Raw genomic sequence first — 13,811 nt, forward strand, 5'->3', positions numbered from 1 at the left:
GGGGAGGGAGCGGCGGAGGCGGGAGACGCTGAGGCGGCACCGGCCCGTTCAGGACGGCGCTCGCCCGGCCTGTGACGGCCCCGCTCACCGCCGGCGGGGCCCGGCCCCCTTCGCGCAGACCCGGCGGGCCGCGGGGGCGGGGCGGGGCCGTCCTCTCGCGAGCGCTGGCCCGTGCTCGCGCCGTGCCCTTGCGGCGCCATGGCGGGCTACTGGGACGGCCCCGAGGGCGAGGACTGCCCGCGCCGCGCCTGGCTGACCACCCGCGTGGGCGCCGCCGCGGGTGAGCCCCGGGGCCGCGGCTGAGGGCGGCGGGAGGGTGGCGGAGCGGGGCCGGGCGGCGCCCAAGCGGTACCGACGGGAGCCGGCGGCGCGGCCCGGCCAGGCCGCGGCGGCGGGAGCCCGGGCCCCGGGGGCCGGCGCGGCGCGGACTGACGGCGCCCTGTGTTGCAGGCTTGGTCGGGACGGCCTACCGCATCATCCTGCAGCAGCCCCACTCGGCACTGGCCGCCTTGCAGATGGCCGCCGCGGACAGCGTCACCATGGGTAAGGGACCGCCCGTCCCGGCGGCGCTCTCTCGGGCAACCCCCGCTGCGGCCTGCGCGGTCAGCCGCCACCTTCCCCTTCGTGTGTCCCGACCCCGCACCTCCGAGGGCAGGTCGTGGTGGTGAGGACGGAAGCCGAGAGCCGAAGTGCTAAAATCACGGAATCGTGGAATGCTTTGGGCTGGAAGGGACCGGAAAGCCCACCCAGTGCCACCCCCTGCCCTGGGCAGGGACACCTCCCACCAGCCCAGGTTGCTCCAAGCCCCGGCCAACCTGGCCTTGAACCCCTCCAGGGATGGGGCAGCCACAGCTTCTCTGGGCAACCTGGGCCAGGGGCTCACCCCCCTCACAGCAAACAATTTCTGCCTCACATCTCATCTCAATCTCCCCTCTTTCAGTGTAAAACCCTTCCCCCTCGTCCCGTGGCTCCCCTCCCTGCTCCAGAGTCCCTCCCCAGCTTTCCTGGAGCCCCTTTAGGGCCTGGAAGGGGCTGGAAGGTCTCCGCGGAGCCTTCTCTTCTCCAGGCTGAACCCCCCCAGCTCTCTCAGCCTGTCCTCCCAGCAGAGGGGCTCCAGCCCTCCCAGCATCTCCGGGGCCTCCTCTGGCCCCGCTCCAACAGCTCCGTGTCCTTCTGCTGTCGGTGCCCCAGCGCTGGAGGCAGCACTGCAGGGGGGTCTCCCCCGAGCGGAGCAGAGGGGCAGAATCCCCCCCTCGCCCTGCTGCCCACGCTGCTGGGGATGCAGCCCAGGCTGCGGGGGGTTTCTGGGCTGCCAGCGCACGGTGCCGGGGCGTGTGGAGCTTCTCCCCCACCGACACCCCCGAGTCCTTCTCCTCAGGGCTGCTCTCCATCCCTTCATCCCCCACCTGGGTCTGTGCTTGGGATTGAAAGACTTGCAAAGCTTTACAGCCAGTATTTCCTTTGGTTGTATTTCCCCAAACACGCTACTTAGTTATATGTCAAATTAGAACACAATAGAATAGTTACTCACGCTTGGGTAATGTCTTCTGTTGGATACCAGTAATCATGCATGATGGCAATAGAAACTCCGGGATTAATGCTTGAGACAGAAGAACAGCCCTGTCAGTTCAGGCTGAAGATGCATCTGAGGCACTATCTGCCTCCCATGGTCCTTATTTAAAGCCATGTACTTCATTTAAAGTTTAGGTAATGCATATTTTTGCAGTCTAGAATAAGAGGTACGTATTTTCAGTATTTGCAAAACCGCAAGTCTCTGGAAGAAAGTGTAGTGTAAGCAAGCTTAATCATTTATTTCATATATTTAGGCATTGCACTTAAATCACACTCAGTGAAGAGCAAACAAAATGTTTTGATGGCAAAAGGAAAATAAATGGTGGGGTTTTTCCCATCGTGCTGTATAGCCAAGGAGAAACCACGTGGTTGTCTTGACTTGTCTGTGTTTCGCAAGAGAAAGCGTTCACTGACGGGATGAGCGGGGAACTGAGGGGGCTGTTCCAGATGCAGTTCTGCGAGGCTGAAGCCCCCCAGCCCCTTGGCCAGTGCACCGTTTTCTTCTCCCTAAACCCGTCTTGGTTTTCAGTCTGGTTTAATGGGTTCTGTCACCTCTGTCTCCCCATGCACGAGTGCTCTGGACTGGAAGCTGGTTCACAAGCAGTCCACATCTCCGTTTTTGAGCTGTTCAACTCTAAAACAGCACCTGGAATCTCCTGTAATGAGGTGGGCCATAAAAAGTCATTATGATTGGACTGGATAACGTGACCAATTATAATTGCAATAAATCCCATAGTCCTAAACCAGAGTGTTGAATCCCCTCGCCAGTTCTCGCTCCTGAGGAAGGGCTTCTGCCCGCGGTTACGGGGCCAGAGCTTGTGCTCTGAAGCCGTGTGCTCTGAAGCTCCTTGGCCCAAAGCAGGGCAGCTGAAATACAGCCCTTGGTCTGTGGGGTTTGTTTCTTCCGTCCTCTTTTCAGTTGATTTCAGGATGAGCATAATTGCATTTTCTGCTGAAAAACTGCAGAGGTTTGTAACATGAGCTTGTGGTTTACGAGTTTACCATAGAGATTGAAAATTTTTATCCTGGACATTTTTATTGTTCCCAAGAAAGATGAATTGAAATCTGCAGATGGTGCCTGGTAGCCAGTTTCACATGGCACGAGCAAGAACCCGTATTACAAACTAAGAAAAACTTTTAGTGTGTTTGCTTGACACAGCCGCTTCCCAAACTTTTCAGTTATATGGATGTAGGGTCTGATGGGTCGAGGCATGTAATTCAGTGCCCAAGACGATGCTACTTTTCGGTTTCTTAATTCAATTTATGCAATCAATTTTCAAAATCAGTTTACAAAAAGAATAATTTACAAACTCAATCCGATTTTCTGCTCTCCAAAAACCATTGCAAGCCCCAGGCGAGGAGAGGGGTAAAGCGCCAGGACGAACCGACCCTAAGGAGAGCGGAGCCGTCGGAGTTGCTCTGCCCGACTCCCTGCGAGGCTGCATTCGCGGGGACTCGCGACTTGATTTGAGCCCAGAGCCCCAGCAGAGCTCTGCTGCCTGCTGCTCCCTGGGGAACGCGCTGCAGAGAAACCCGCTTCTCTCTGCCGTTGCCCCCTGGCTGTTTGGGGGCTGCCCCGTACCTCGTCTGGGGGGGTCTTCTTAAGGCTGAGGTAATAACCAAGCTGGATGGGGCGATGTTTGTCCGCAGCCATTGGAGCGCAGCTGCCCAGCGTGCCGGCACGCAGCGGGGCTCCCGGGCATCCTGCACGCAGCAGGACCTGCACAGCACAGGGGTGGCTGCGCGGCTGGAGCGGAGGAGGAGACAGAAGGAGCTGGATGGGACTCGTATGATGCTGCGTCTCACCGTAGTGGCTGGGATATGAGGGCCCCGGGTACCCAAAAGCAGATTTTGCTTCTTTCTCCTCTTTTCTCCCAGAGGAACCATTGTACAGCGCCGTGCATCTCAGAAGTGTACTTTGTATGTACGTAATTCTCAGGTACTTGAGGGGGTTTGTTTTGTTGTTTTACCTCTCGTTTGCAGCTACACTGGGAGCCGTGTTTGGCGTAACTACCTGCCTCAGTGCCCAAATCCGAGAGGAACCAGATGATCCCTTGAACTATTTCATAGGAGGCTGTGCGACGGGAGCTGTCTTAGGTGCAAGAGGTAAATGTGGATAATGCCGGTCATGAAATGAGCCCTCTCTGGTTTTAGAAACCTTTCTGTCAGGGGGAATTGTAAAATATTGTTGATGCCAGGCGTGTTTGGTAAAGATTCATCTCAGCATGTGAATTCCATTTCATACCCGTTTTGTTGACGCTTCATTGCACAGGTTTGCTAAAATAAATACTGCTGCAGAAGGCTGAGCCAGTACTGCCGGTTACAGCCTGGAATTGCAGGGTATGAAAAATGTTAACTGTGGAAATCCATGTTTTCTTGGCGACAAACGTGATTCATTTTACATGGAAAATATAATCCAGCGTCTGCCTTGTAAATTCTTCATGCACTTCTCAGGCTGGATTAGCTCCTGCAGACACTTACGCAGCTCTGTTTTCTGCGGGCATGTTCAGACTCAGTGTTCAAGGTGCGAGGGATTTATTTAAGGTGTAATTGTGGTGAAATCGAGTTTATCTTTACTTTTCCTGGTTGCTGAGCTGATGAGAGTTCGAAGCAAGGATTGTTATTTTTGTCACTGCAATAAGGAATTTAAGGTTGCCCACGTAAGGAGATGGGGTAGCGGACTATAGAGATGGGTGTTTCAAACTGCAAGCTAACAGCGTGGGGAAACTTAATTTAAAAAAAAAGAAAAAGGTCACTTTTCTGATTTCTCTTGGCAAACAGCGTTACTGGTGGCCAAGGGAATAGCTCATGGAAAGATCTGTCGAGATCTACTGTGTAGTACTTGTCCCCTACCAGGTCTCTTATGGTTTGCTTTGGTTTTTTCCCAGCGCACAGTTACATGACGGGTACCACTGCCTGTTTGGGGTTTGGCATTACCGCTGCCCTCATGAAGATAGGTAACAAGGAGGGCTGGAGGCTGACGGGACCTCCCAAGCTGTGAATGAGCCTTTCCTCCCTGCGAGCTGTCTTGTGAACGCTGTGTCTAATGAGACGTTGTGCAATAAAGATACTGTCAACTCAGCCGCTGTCACGGAATCTTGACGTCCCCCGGCCGGTTCCAGTGTTGGGGCTCAGATGCAAAAAGGTGGAGCCGTCGCAGAGGAACCTTCGATCTGCTGCTCCTGCTGAGATTTCATTTGCATGCACAAGTCACACTTTGCCGTGACTCGATATTGCGCGCACAAGCTTGAGGGGTGCAGTTACCATTTTCAGCCTGGTTTTTTAGGAGTTGTTCTTGTAGTTTCGACTGGGTCCTGTGGGATTTTTTGGCAAGGATTGAGAGTGCCACACAGAGACCATCAGTCAAAACTTCTGAGGAGGCTCTAGGTCGAGGATTAGGAATTTGGGGCGGGGGAGGGAGGTATGGGTTGCCCACAAGGTGTTTGGGAGCCTGGGGGCTTTCTCTGAGAAGCGTTCAAGGAAGTCTAGAGCCCACAGCCTCAGGGTTAGAACTGGGGAGTAGCTGAGGTTGGAAGGGAGCCCTGGAGATCTTCCTGCTCAAAGTTGGAGCTCAGGGCTGTGTCCGGTTGAATTTTCTGTGTGTGCAAACTGAAGCGTGTCCAGCAAAGCCACCGGGAAAGTGTGGAGGATTGAGGCACAGGAGGCAAGAGGAGAGAACTGCATCCTTCAGCCTGGAAAAAAGACGGTCAAGGGCTGATCTAATGCTATTCTTTCACAATTCGGTGGTTACAGAAAGGCGGGCTCAGGTGCACAGTAAAGGACGGGAAATAACAAGCACAAGATGCAGAAAGGGAAATTCTAACTAGACAGAAGGGAAAAAAGAAAGTCTCACAGTTGGGGTAGATGAGTGCTGGAAGATGGATTGGAGAGGCTGTGAAATTGTCCTCTTTGGGGACGCGGAGTTCATCCAGACACATGGGAAGATGAGGGGACAGGGGTGTTTGGCGACGGGGATGCGAGTTAATAGAAGACAGGGAATATGGGCACCGGGGGAAGCAGGGGTGTGGGGCAGGGGAACACAGGGAGGTGTGAGGGGAGGGGACAGGAGATGGGGGAACTGGAGACAAGGAGATCGGGGAACCAAGGACAGCAGAGGAGGGGACAGAGCGTCACAGGGCGGGAACACACAGTTACAGCCATGGCAGGCTGTGCTGCTCCCTGGTACGTGCTCTTTGTGGCTGGTGGGAGTCCAGGGGGGCGCAGAATGGTCCTGGGGGCACTTGGGGCTGGGGTCAATGGGGCTGGGCTCCAGTTCAGTTGGTGGTGGGGTGTCACCCCCATGGGGCTGGGGGAGCAGGGAGGGTGTTTCTCTCCCACCCAAGGACATTTGAGGGGCGCCATGCTTCACCCTGGGCTCTGGAGGTGAGCAAGGTTTGGGGAGGGTCTGATGGTCCCGAAACCCCCAGCAGGACCTGGCCGGGGCAACCTGGGGTTCCCAGCCCTGCCTTCCCACGGCCTGAAAGGGGAAAAAAAAACTCCCGGCAGCTTCCACCTGCCCTGTTGTCTGTCCTCAGGGAACCCCGGTGTCCCCACCACCCCATCCCGGGGCTCCGGGGCCTTGGACCTCCCTCCGCCTGGGCCTCTCCTAGCTCTCGGCCGTGGCCACGTGTCCCGTCTGGGCTATAATTACCAGGACACATTCCTGGGGGGTCACAGGAGCTTCCCGGAGCGGCGGCGGGCGGTAAGGGGGGATGAGTGCGTGGCACGGCACAGCGCGGCATGCCACGCAGCAATACAGGATATGGCACGTTCCACGCCGGGCTGCAAAGCGGCGCGGCCCGAGCGAGGACACGCAATGTCGCGCAAATACAATGAGGAACACACGAGGCACCGCTCGTGTCGGGGCAGGGGGGGCGACTGTGCAGCGCAACGCGGTGTGAGGCAGCGCGCTGTGCCGGGATCCGCGCACCCCGACGGGGCAGGAGGGCGCACGACGGGCAACATCCCACGCTCCTCACAGTGCCACGCGTTGTGACACACGACGGGCAGCGTGACATGCGACGGGCAGCGCCCAGCAGTTGCTGCCACGCACCAAAGGGGTGGGAGAGGCAGCTTTGCCGAGGAGCTGCTCTGGGGACCAGCGGCTTTGCTGCCGTTGGAGCAGCAGTAGTTCGGGCTATGGGGCAATGGTTGGGGAAGGGCTTGGGGGATTCTGCTATAGGGCAGAGGGGTTGATGGGGGACAACGGACTGAGTTATTGGGCTGTGGGTTTCAGTTGGGGCAGCAGCACTGGCTGTGGGTCAGTAGCTTCATGCCAAGGGTTCAATGAGCTTCAGCTATGGGGCAGCGACGTGGCCCATTGGTCTCACCTATGGGGCTGCAGTTTTGCCAAGGGGCGTTAAATTCAGCTGTGGGGCAGTAGTAGTTCCTGGTGGCCTCAGCTATGGGGTAGAGGCTTTGGCGATGGATCCAGTGGCTTTCACCGTGGGACAGTGCCAGTAGCAGGACCCTGTGTCCCCAGCCAGGACTCCTGCCATGGGACAAAGCTCTGGTTATGGGGACGGCACCCTGACCCCCTGCTCCGTGTCTTCCCACAGGCAAGATGTGGGTTGCAGAGGGGCCAGCCCCAGCCCAGTGGAGCCTGCGGGACGGGGCCCACGCCGGACACTTCCTGGCCACGGCCGACCACCTCCGCACCGCAGGACAGCTGGTGGATGTGGCCGTGGGCCCGGAGGGCGATGTAGCCCATGCCGTGGTCCTGGCCTCCATCAGCTCCTTCTTCCTCCGCTTTCTGGAGGGCAGGACCAGAGAGCTGTGCCAGGGCCCCCCACCCCGTGTTCCCCTGCCACCCGGGGCCACACTATGGGGCTGGCGGGCTGTGCTGGCCTTTGCCTATGGGGGAACCGTGCCCCATGGCCAGGAGAAGGAGGTAGAGGAGGCTGCCCGGGCCCTGGGGGCTCCCCGTGTGGTGGCCGCCTGTGCCCTGCGGCTGGAAAGTGACCCACAGGAGGGGGGTCCCAAGTCCCTGGAGGAGCAGTGGGAGACACTAAAAGCCATGGAACAACTCCATGCCAATGGCCTGGGCTGCGACCTCCAGCTCCGGGCAGGGGACGAGGTCATCCCAGGTGAGCTGGGGCTGGGGGGTCCCCCGGGGGGGCTGGGGAGAGGGCAGGACATGCTGGGACGGCCGGGTCCCCTGGCAGGGATCGCCGGGGCTGAGGCTCCAGGTGGGGATGAGGAGGTAGAGGTGCTGGTGGGGCTGGTCCCTTTGGGAGAGCTGGGGCTTTGATGGGGGCTCCAGGACGGCTGGGTTCGCAGAGGGCCGCGCAGTGCAAAGGGTCCCCGCTGCCCACACCGTTCTTCCTCCTTCCCCCTAGTTCAGCGCCTGGCCCTGAGCTGCTCCTGTGACTTCTTCCGGGCCCTCTTCACTTGCCCCATGCGGGAGGCCACCCATGACCCCGCTGCCCCGCTGGCCACTGGGCTGTCCCCAGCCGAGCTGCGCCTCCTCCTCTCCTTCGCCTACACAGGGGCTGTGGCAGGGCCGTGGCCCGTGGTCTTGGAGGCAGCTGAGACCTCTCTGCGCTACCAGGCCTGGGGACTCCTCACCCTCTGCCTGGATGTTTTCACCCGTGGCCTGACCCCAGAAACTGGCCTGGACGTGTTGGCCTTTGCTGCAGCTTATGGGCTGGCCCAGGTGAGCCGCACAGCAGAGGACTACATCTTGGCCACCTTCCCCAGTGTGGTGGCTACACCAGCCTTCCTGGATCTTCCTGCACACCTTCTCATTCGCCTCCTCCGCTCTGATGGTCTCAATGTCCTCCATGAACTGGAAGCCTTGGAAGCAGCATCCCGGTGGCTTACGGTCAACAGAGATGGCCAAGAAGATCTAGCCAAGGAAGTCCTGTCATCTGTTCGCTTTGCTCTCATGTCCACCTGGGAGCTGAAGAAGGTCCCATCAGTGACTGCAGGGGTAGCTGACCCAAAGATCATCCACGAGCTCATTGTAGCAAGTTTGGCCCCCATGGCCCAGCTGCCATGCCGAGTGCGTTCCTTGCAAGAAGTGCTGGTGGTTTGTGGTGGAGACAAACTGACGTCCAACCTAGCTGCCCGGAAGCCCAGCACACACCTCTGGTTTGCCCACCGTTACCTCAGCGCTGTGGGGCTGGTGAAGCAGGTGGAGTGGCGGGTACTGGGGCACTTTCCTGATGGCCCACGCTTCCGCCATGCTGTAGCTGTGGTGGGCAACATCCTCTACGTCCTGGGTGGAAAGCGCTACTACGGGGTCCATGACACCCTGGCCAGTGTCTACAGGTGAGGGCTACAGAGGACCTGGAGGTGCCTTGAGGCACCAGGACATTGTGGGATCAGAGGAGGTGCTGGTGGAGTTAGAGCTGCCTCGTGGACCCAAGGCATTGTGGTGTTGCAGTTGGTCAGGTGGTCCCAAGGCATTCTGAGTTTGGTTTGGTGTAGGACTGAGAGGTGCCCTTCCACTCTGGGATGTTACAGGCTTTTTGGGGGGGGGGTAGGACAGGGGTGTTCCTACCTGGAGATGCCTGAGGGCATTAAGGGTTTGGTATTGCCCAGAAGGAGAGGATATTCCCATGCAAGGGGACCCTGTGGACCCAAGGCATTATGGGATTGACTCATTATAGGTGGGTTGTTGCCCTCAGTGGTGCCAGCATCACCTCACGGTGTTGTAGGTAACAGGTAGTCTCTTGCCCCTTTACCTCTCAAACCCAGGTATCAGCCCATGGACAACTCCTGGGAGCGTCTGGCCAGCATGTCCTGTGGTCGGAGCTACTTTGCTGCTGTGGCACTTGGGGATTTCATCTACGCCCTGGGTGGCAACTCGGGGGAGCTCTACTGCACAGACACTGTGGAGTGCTATGACCTGGTCAGCGACACCTGGAGGTGAGACCACTCCATGTGGACATCTGCTTTTGTCTGCTCTAGCAGCCCCTTGCATTGTCCAGTGGTGCCCATTGAGTGGCCTTTGGGTCACCGAGCCTCCAGTGGAGAATGGACCTACCGGGGCCTTTGGGAGAGGTCTACTGGGTGTTGAGCAACCATGTCCCTTAAGGGATATTGGGTGTTGACCAGTGTTGCCTATTGGGTGGTGAATGAGTTTTTGGCCAATAGTATTCACTGAGGGTCTGTTGGCCATCTGCCAATGAGACAAATCATTTAAATATCTCCAGCTATATTCATTAGGTGCTCTGTTGGGTGTTGGCCAATATCGTCCATTGAGGGAGTCCACTGTGGGTTGACCAATGGTGTCTTTTGGGGTCTACAAAGAGTTGAATGGTGACACCCCTTGGGCATCCATTATGTGTTAGCTGATGCTGCCCACTGGGGCTCACTGGGTGTTGGCCACCATTGCCACTGAGGAGCTCCTGGGCAGGCAGTCACCATGAGACTCAAGCCCTGCTTAACCTGCCCTTCACCCTTCCCTCTCTCCTTGCCCAGGAGGTGCCAGCCCCTGCCGATGGCTCTGTGTGGGCATGCGGCGTGTGCCCTGGATGGTGCCCTCTACGTGTCAGGGGGGTGTGATGAGGCAAGCCAGTGCCAGGCGTCCTTGCTGCGTTACATCCCAGGTGCGCCTGCCAAGCTTCTGGCCCCCATGAATGGTCAGCGAGCTGGCCACATCATGGAGGAGGCGGGTGGGCAGCTCTACGTGGCTGGGGGGTTGTGCCAGCGGGATGGGCAGACTGGCTACAGGGACCAGCTGGCCTTTGAGGTCTACAGCCCCAAGCTGGACATCTGGGTCCTCCTCAGCCCCCTGCCCCATGCCCATGTAGTTGGGGGTGCAGCTGTGCTGGGCGGGGAACTGCTCGTACTGGGAGGGTACAGTCATGAGACCTACCGGGACACCCACTTGATCCATGCCTACCAGCCAGGCACCCGGCGCTGGATCACTCGGGGCACCTTGCCCCATGCCTATACTGACCTCCAGGCTTGTGTCCTCACTGTACCCCCTGCCTTGCGTGGCCCCACCTGCCTTGAGGACCCCTCGAGATCACCTGACATCCCCAATAATACTTAGAGGGGCTTAAAACCTCTGCACCCCATACTGGGATCCCCAGGTAGCATCCATGGGCACATGTACGGAACGAAATTGCCCCCAGATCCCTTCCCCAGAACGGGTTCCTCCTGTGATTTCCAGCAACGCACCCCCACCCCCTGCACCCAGGGTACATGCCCTAGGCTGTGGGGACCCTGTGGGACACAAAGACTCCCTACACTACCACCCTACACTCCCCGGCCCTGACCCCATCACTGGGAGCTTGGGATTCCCCGATTTCCTGCCCCCACACTTGGATTAAATAAAAGTGGCTCCTGACAGCTTGTCTGGGTCTTCTTGTTTCTGCTGGGGAAAGCAGGCATCCAGCTGCTTCTCGCAAGGAACAGGGGAGCAGGAGACAAACAGCCTGAGAGTCCTGGATGGGTGGTGGTGGGGACAAGGATTGCCTGGATCCCTCAGTCCCCTGGGGAGATATGGGTGTCGGGCACGAGGTGCCTGCGTTCACTGGGCATGGTGGAGGGTGTGCGTGTGACTTGGGTGTGTGTTTTAAACATCCCTGTTTCGGAAAGTGTGAAGAGAGCTTTTGCGCCCGAGTGAGCAGAGCTCATTGGCAGAGCCTTAAAGTAGGCTGGAAGGGGGAGGGGGACAATATCAGGCTTGCCCGTGACAAGCGGTGGGACAACAGCCCAAGGCAGAGGGATGGGGTGAGGTGCTCAGGCACTGGTGGAGTTCACGGAGGCGAGGGCTGTGGCTGTCAGGGGGAAGAGTAAAGTCAGGCCCCCGCGTTGTAGGCAAGCAAACTTCCAGCTCTTCCAGGAGCTGGTCAACAGGACCTTCTGGGACACCGATGGAAATCTCCATCCTATGAAACTGATAGAAATGGGACTTGCCGATTTGGATGAGGGACGTGTCAGTCCGGGGAACGTGGACTACAAGTTCCTACCCTTGCCAAGGTCTGACTTCACAAGTGATGAGCAAAGTCTTGACTATCAGAAACATGGAGTTTATTTTAAGAAGAAAAATCCCTTCTGTCCACTCCTCCAGCCTTCCTTGCTCAGCAAGAAGACAATGTGCTGCCTCCTGTTGGGCAGGTCATGAGCAGCCCAGGTGAGAACGGCCTCCAGCATGGCCTCTTCTCTCACAGGGAGCTCCCCCTTCTCCAGCAGGCGTTGCAGGTCATTGAAGGAGAGCTCCAGAAACTCTGCGGACACCCTGGTCACCTCCTCCAAGTGACGCAGGGTGAACTCGTGGGCCGCTTCTTGCAGGTCAGCGCAGTAGTAATAGTGGGTGAATCTCCAGATGCCGATGCAGTTTTCCGAGCACAGCTGGGCTTGTAAGAAGTGGCAGCAGAGGCTGACGATGCCCAGGATGTTGAACCGATCTGCTGCCACGAGCAAACTTTCAACGTTGTCCTCCATGAGGGGCACTGTGCCGGTGTAGGCGTACTGGATGAGGAGCCCCATGGTTTCAGGGGAAGCGCCGTGGATTTGATAGACGCTGCTGTCGGCACTGCTGCAGTTGCTGGAGAACACATCGCTGAAAAAACCAAGAGAGTGCTGCTGGGGAAGAAAGCGGCCTTGCCGTGGGAAACCCTGAGCCCGTTCTCCCCTGTGCCCCCTTCCCCGCGCACCCGTTTGGGCACTAGCAGTAGCCACGCTGGGAGGCCGTGGAGTTTGAGGAAGGAAGGCTTTACTGGCCGCTTGTTTTCAAGAGGAGCCACAGGGCGAGTGGGCACCTGGCTTCAAGAACAGCAGAGAGTAGCCGTGTGTGGGGAAGGAAAGCCTCCCGCCTGACAGCGGAGCAGCCAGGCTGGCCACGCTCCCAGCCCCACACCCTAGCTGGGCCTTCTCAGACACCACTTCCAGCTTGTGGAGGCCTTTGGGTGCCTGGGCAGGGAGCAGGACCAGGGGGAACTGCTGGAGGAGAGTTGGAGTGCCGAGGGAAGCGCTGGAGACACAGCCAGGCACAGTGTGGCACGGAGCAGGGAGCGCTGGTTGGCCCCAGCCCCTCCTCTTTCAAGCACTCACCCGAAGTACGCACTGCAGTTGGAGAGCACCGTCTTGTGCACATTGAATTCAACGCCGTCCACGCTGATGGTCACGTCGCTTGGCGTCCCTTCCGGGCAAAGCCCGTGGAAGGCGGTGTAAGCCACAGCGCTCATCTTCCTCTCCCTGGGGGAGGAGGAGGAGTATGCGCCGCCAGGCAAGCTGTCGCCCACCTCCAAGCCTGAGGCAGTGGGAGACGCTTCTGCCACTCTGGGGTGCTTACGGCACTTTGTCCTTGCCCTCCCTCTGGCGTCGTAGTAGAAGCCCTGCCTGTCTGCTGGCTCTGGAACGTGCCCCATAATGACATCACAGACGTGGGGGGGACCGGGACTAGGAAAGAGCCCGAGCTTGCAAAAGAAAGCAAAGAAGGGCAAGAGACTTTTGGCCAACCGGAAAATAGACGGAGAAAGCAAGTTTTCCAACCCAGCAGCAGTGTCTATTGCTCACTGTAAGGCATTCTTGCCAGGAACATGGACCGTAGCTGGAAAAGAGAACTTCTTGCCAGCCTGGCCTTGGAAGCTTGGTACCTGACAAACACTTGGACTGAACAGAAGCTCTCTCAAGAGCTAGCGCTTTGAAGCAGCAACGCTCCCAGGGTCAAGGCCCACCTTTCCTCAGGGCACACAGCACAAGCCAGATTTGCAAAGCCAGCCAGAAAGCTGAAGGCAACCTAAAAATGCAAACCACCTCTTTCCACCAATGCCAGTAAAAACGCCACGAATACCGCAGGATGGGAAGTTTTCTTGGAAATACGGGAACTGCAACAGAATCCTCATCTTCCCATTTAGCGTTTGTATTTTCAACCCCATACAAGAAGGAAAACGGCAACGCCACTGTCAGTCTCTGGAAAAGACCCCATTCTAGCAGATAGGACCACATATGAAGCCATGTCGAGGTCACTCGAAGTTGCGGGGGGATTCCCATGGGTGTTTTGGGGTTCCCCGTGTGGGATATTGAGGGTTTTTTGTGTCCCGTGGGTGGGATTCAGGAGGATCCTGGGGGGACTAGAGTGTTAATTGGTGGCTTTGGAAGGCACTGTGTGCCCTTTACAGAGTTTGGGAGGGGTTGTGGGTCCTGAGTGATGCCCAATTCGGCACCATAGGTCCAGTCGCATTCAGTGTGTTGAACTGCCATGATTACGGATGCAGAACAGCACAATGCCCTTTTGGTGTAGTCGCATTCAATGAACTGGCAGAGCCAGATTTCAGAAG

The 13,811-nt window shown here is 57.7% G+C and overlaps 3 protein-coding genes across 3 annotated transcripts; 2 read left to right on the plus strand and 1 right to left on the minus strand.

Moving 5' to 3' along the window:
* Window positions 1-48: 48 nt before the first annotated feature.
* On the plus strand, window positions 49-4,653 carry NDUFA11 (NADH:ubiquinone oxidoreductase subunit A11). The gene is made up of 4 exons (XM_063358002.1): window positions 49-280; window positions 451-543; window positions 3,556-3,678; window positions 4,461-4,653. The coding sequence occupies exons 1-4, from the start codon at window positions 199-201 to the stop codon at window positions 4,571-4,573; spliced, it is 411 nt and encodes a 136-aa protein (XP_063214072.1). The 5' UTR covers window positions 49-198; the 3' UTR covers window positions 4,574-4,653.
* A 1,599-nt stretch (window positions 4,654-6,252) lies between these two features.
* Window positions 6,253-10,868, plus strand: KLHL33 (kelch like family member 33). The gene is made up of 5 exons (XM_063358432.1): window positions 6,253-6,274; window positions 7,131-7,658; window positions 7,911-8,844; window positions 9,274-9,444; window positions 10,000-10,868. The coding sequence occupies exons 2-5, from the start codon at window positions 7,136-7,138 to the stop codon at window positions 10,574-10,576; spliced, it is 2,205 nt and encodes a 734-aa protein (XP_063214502.1). The 5' UTR covers window positions 6,253-6,274; window positions 7,131-7,135; the 3' UTR covers window positions 10,577-10,868.
* A 691-nt stretch (window positions 10,869-11,559) lies between these two features.
* LOC134526490 (kelch-like protein 10) lies at window positions 11,560-13,691 on the minus strand. Its single transcript, XM_063358410.1, has 2 exons — window positions 12,583-13,691; window positions 11,560-12,091 (listed from the first exon to the last, which is right to left on the minus strand). Exons 1-2 carry the CDS (start codon window positions 12,897-12,899, stop codon window positions 11,560-11,562), a joined length of 849 nt encoding a protein of 282 aa, XP_063214480.1. The 5' UTR covers window positions 12,900-13,691.
* Window positions 13,692-13,811: the final 120 nt, after the last annotated feature.

This window comes from Chroicocephalus ridibundus, chromosome 22 (assembly GCF_963924245.1).
Source record: "Chroicocephalus ridibundus chromosome 22, bChrRid1.1, whole genome shotgun sequence".
In the NCBI taxonomy this organism is placed as follows: Eukaryota; Metazoa; Chordata; class Aves; order Charadriiformes; family Laridae; genus Chroicocephalus; species Chroicocephalus ridibundus.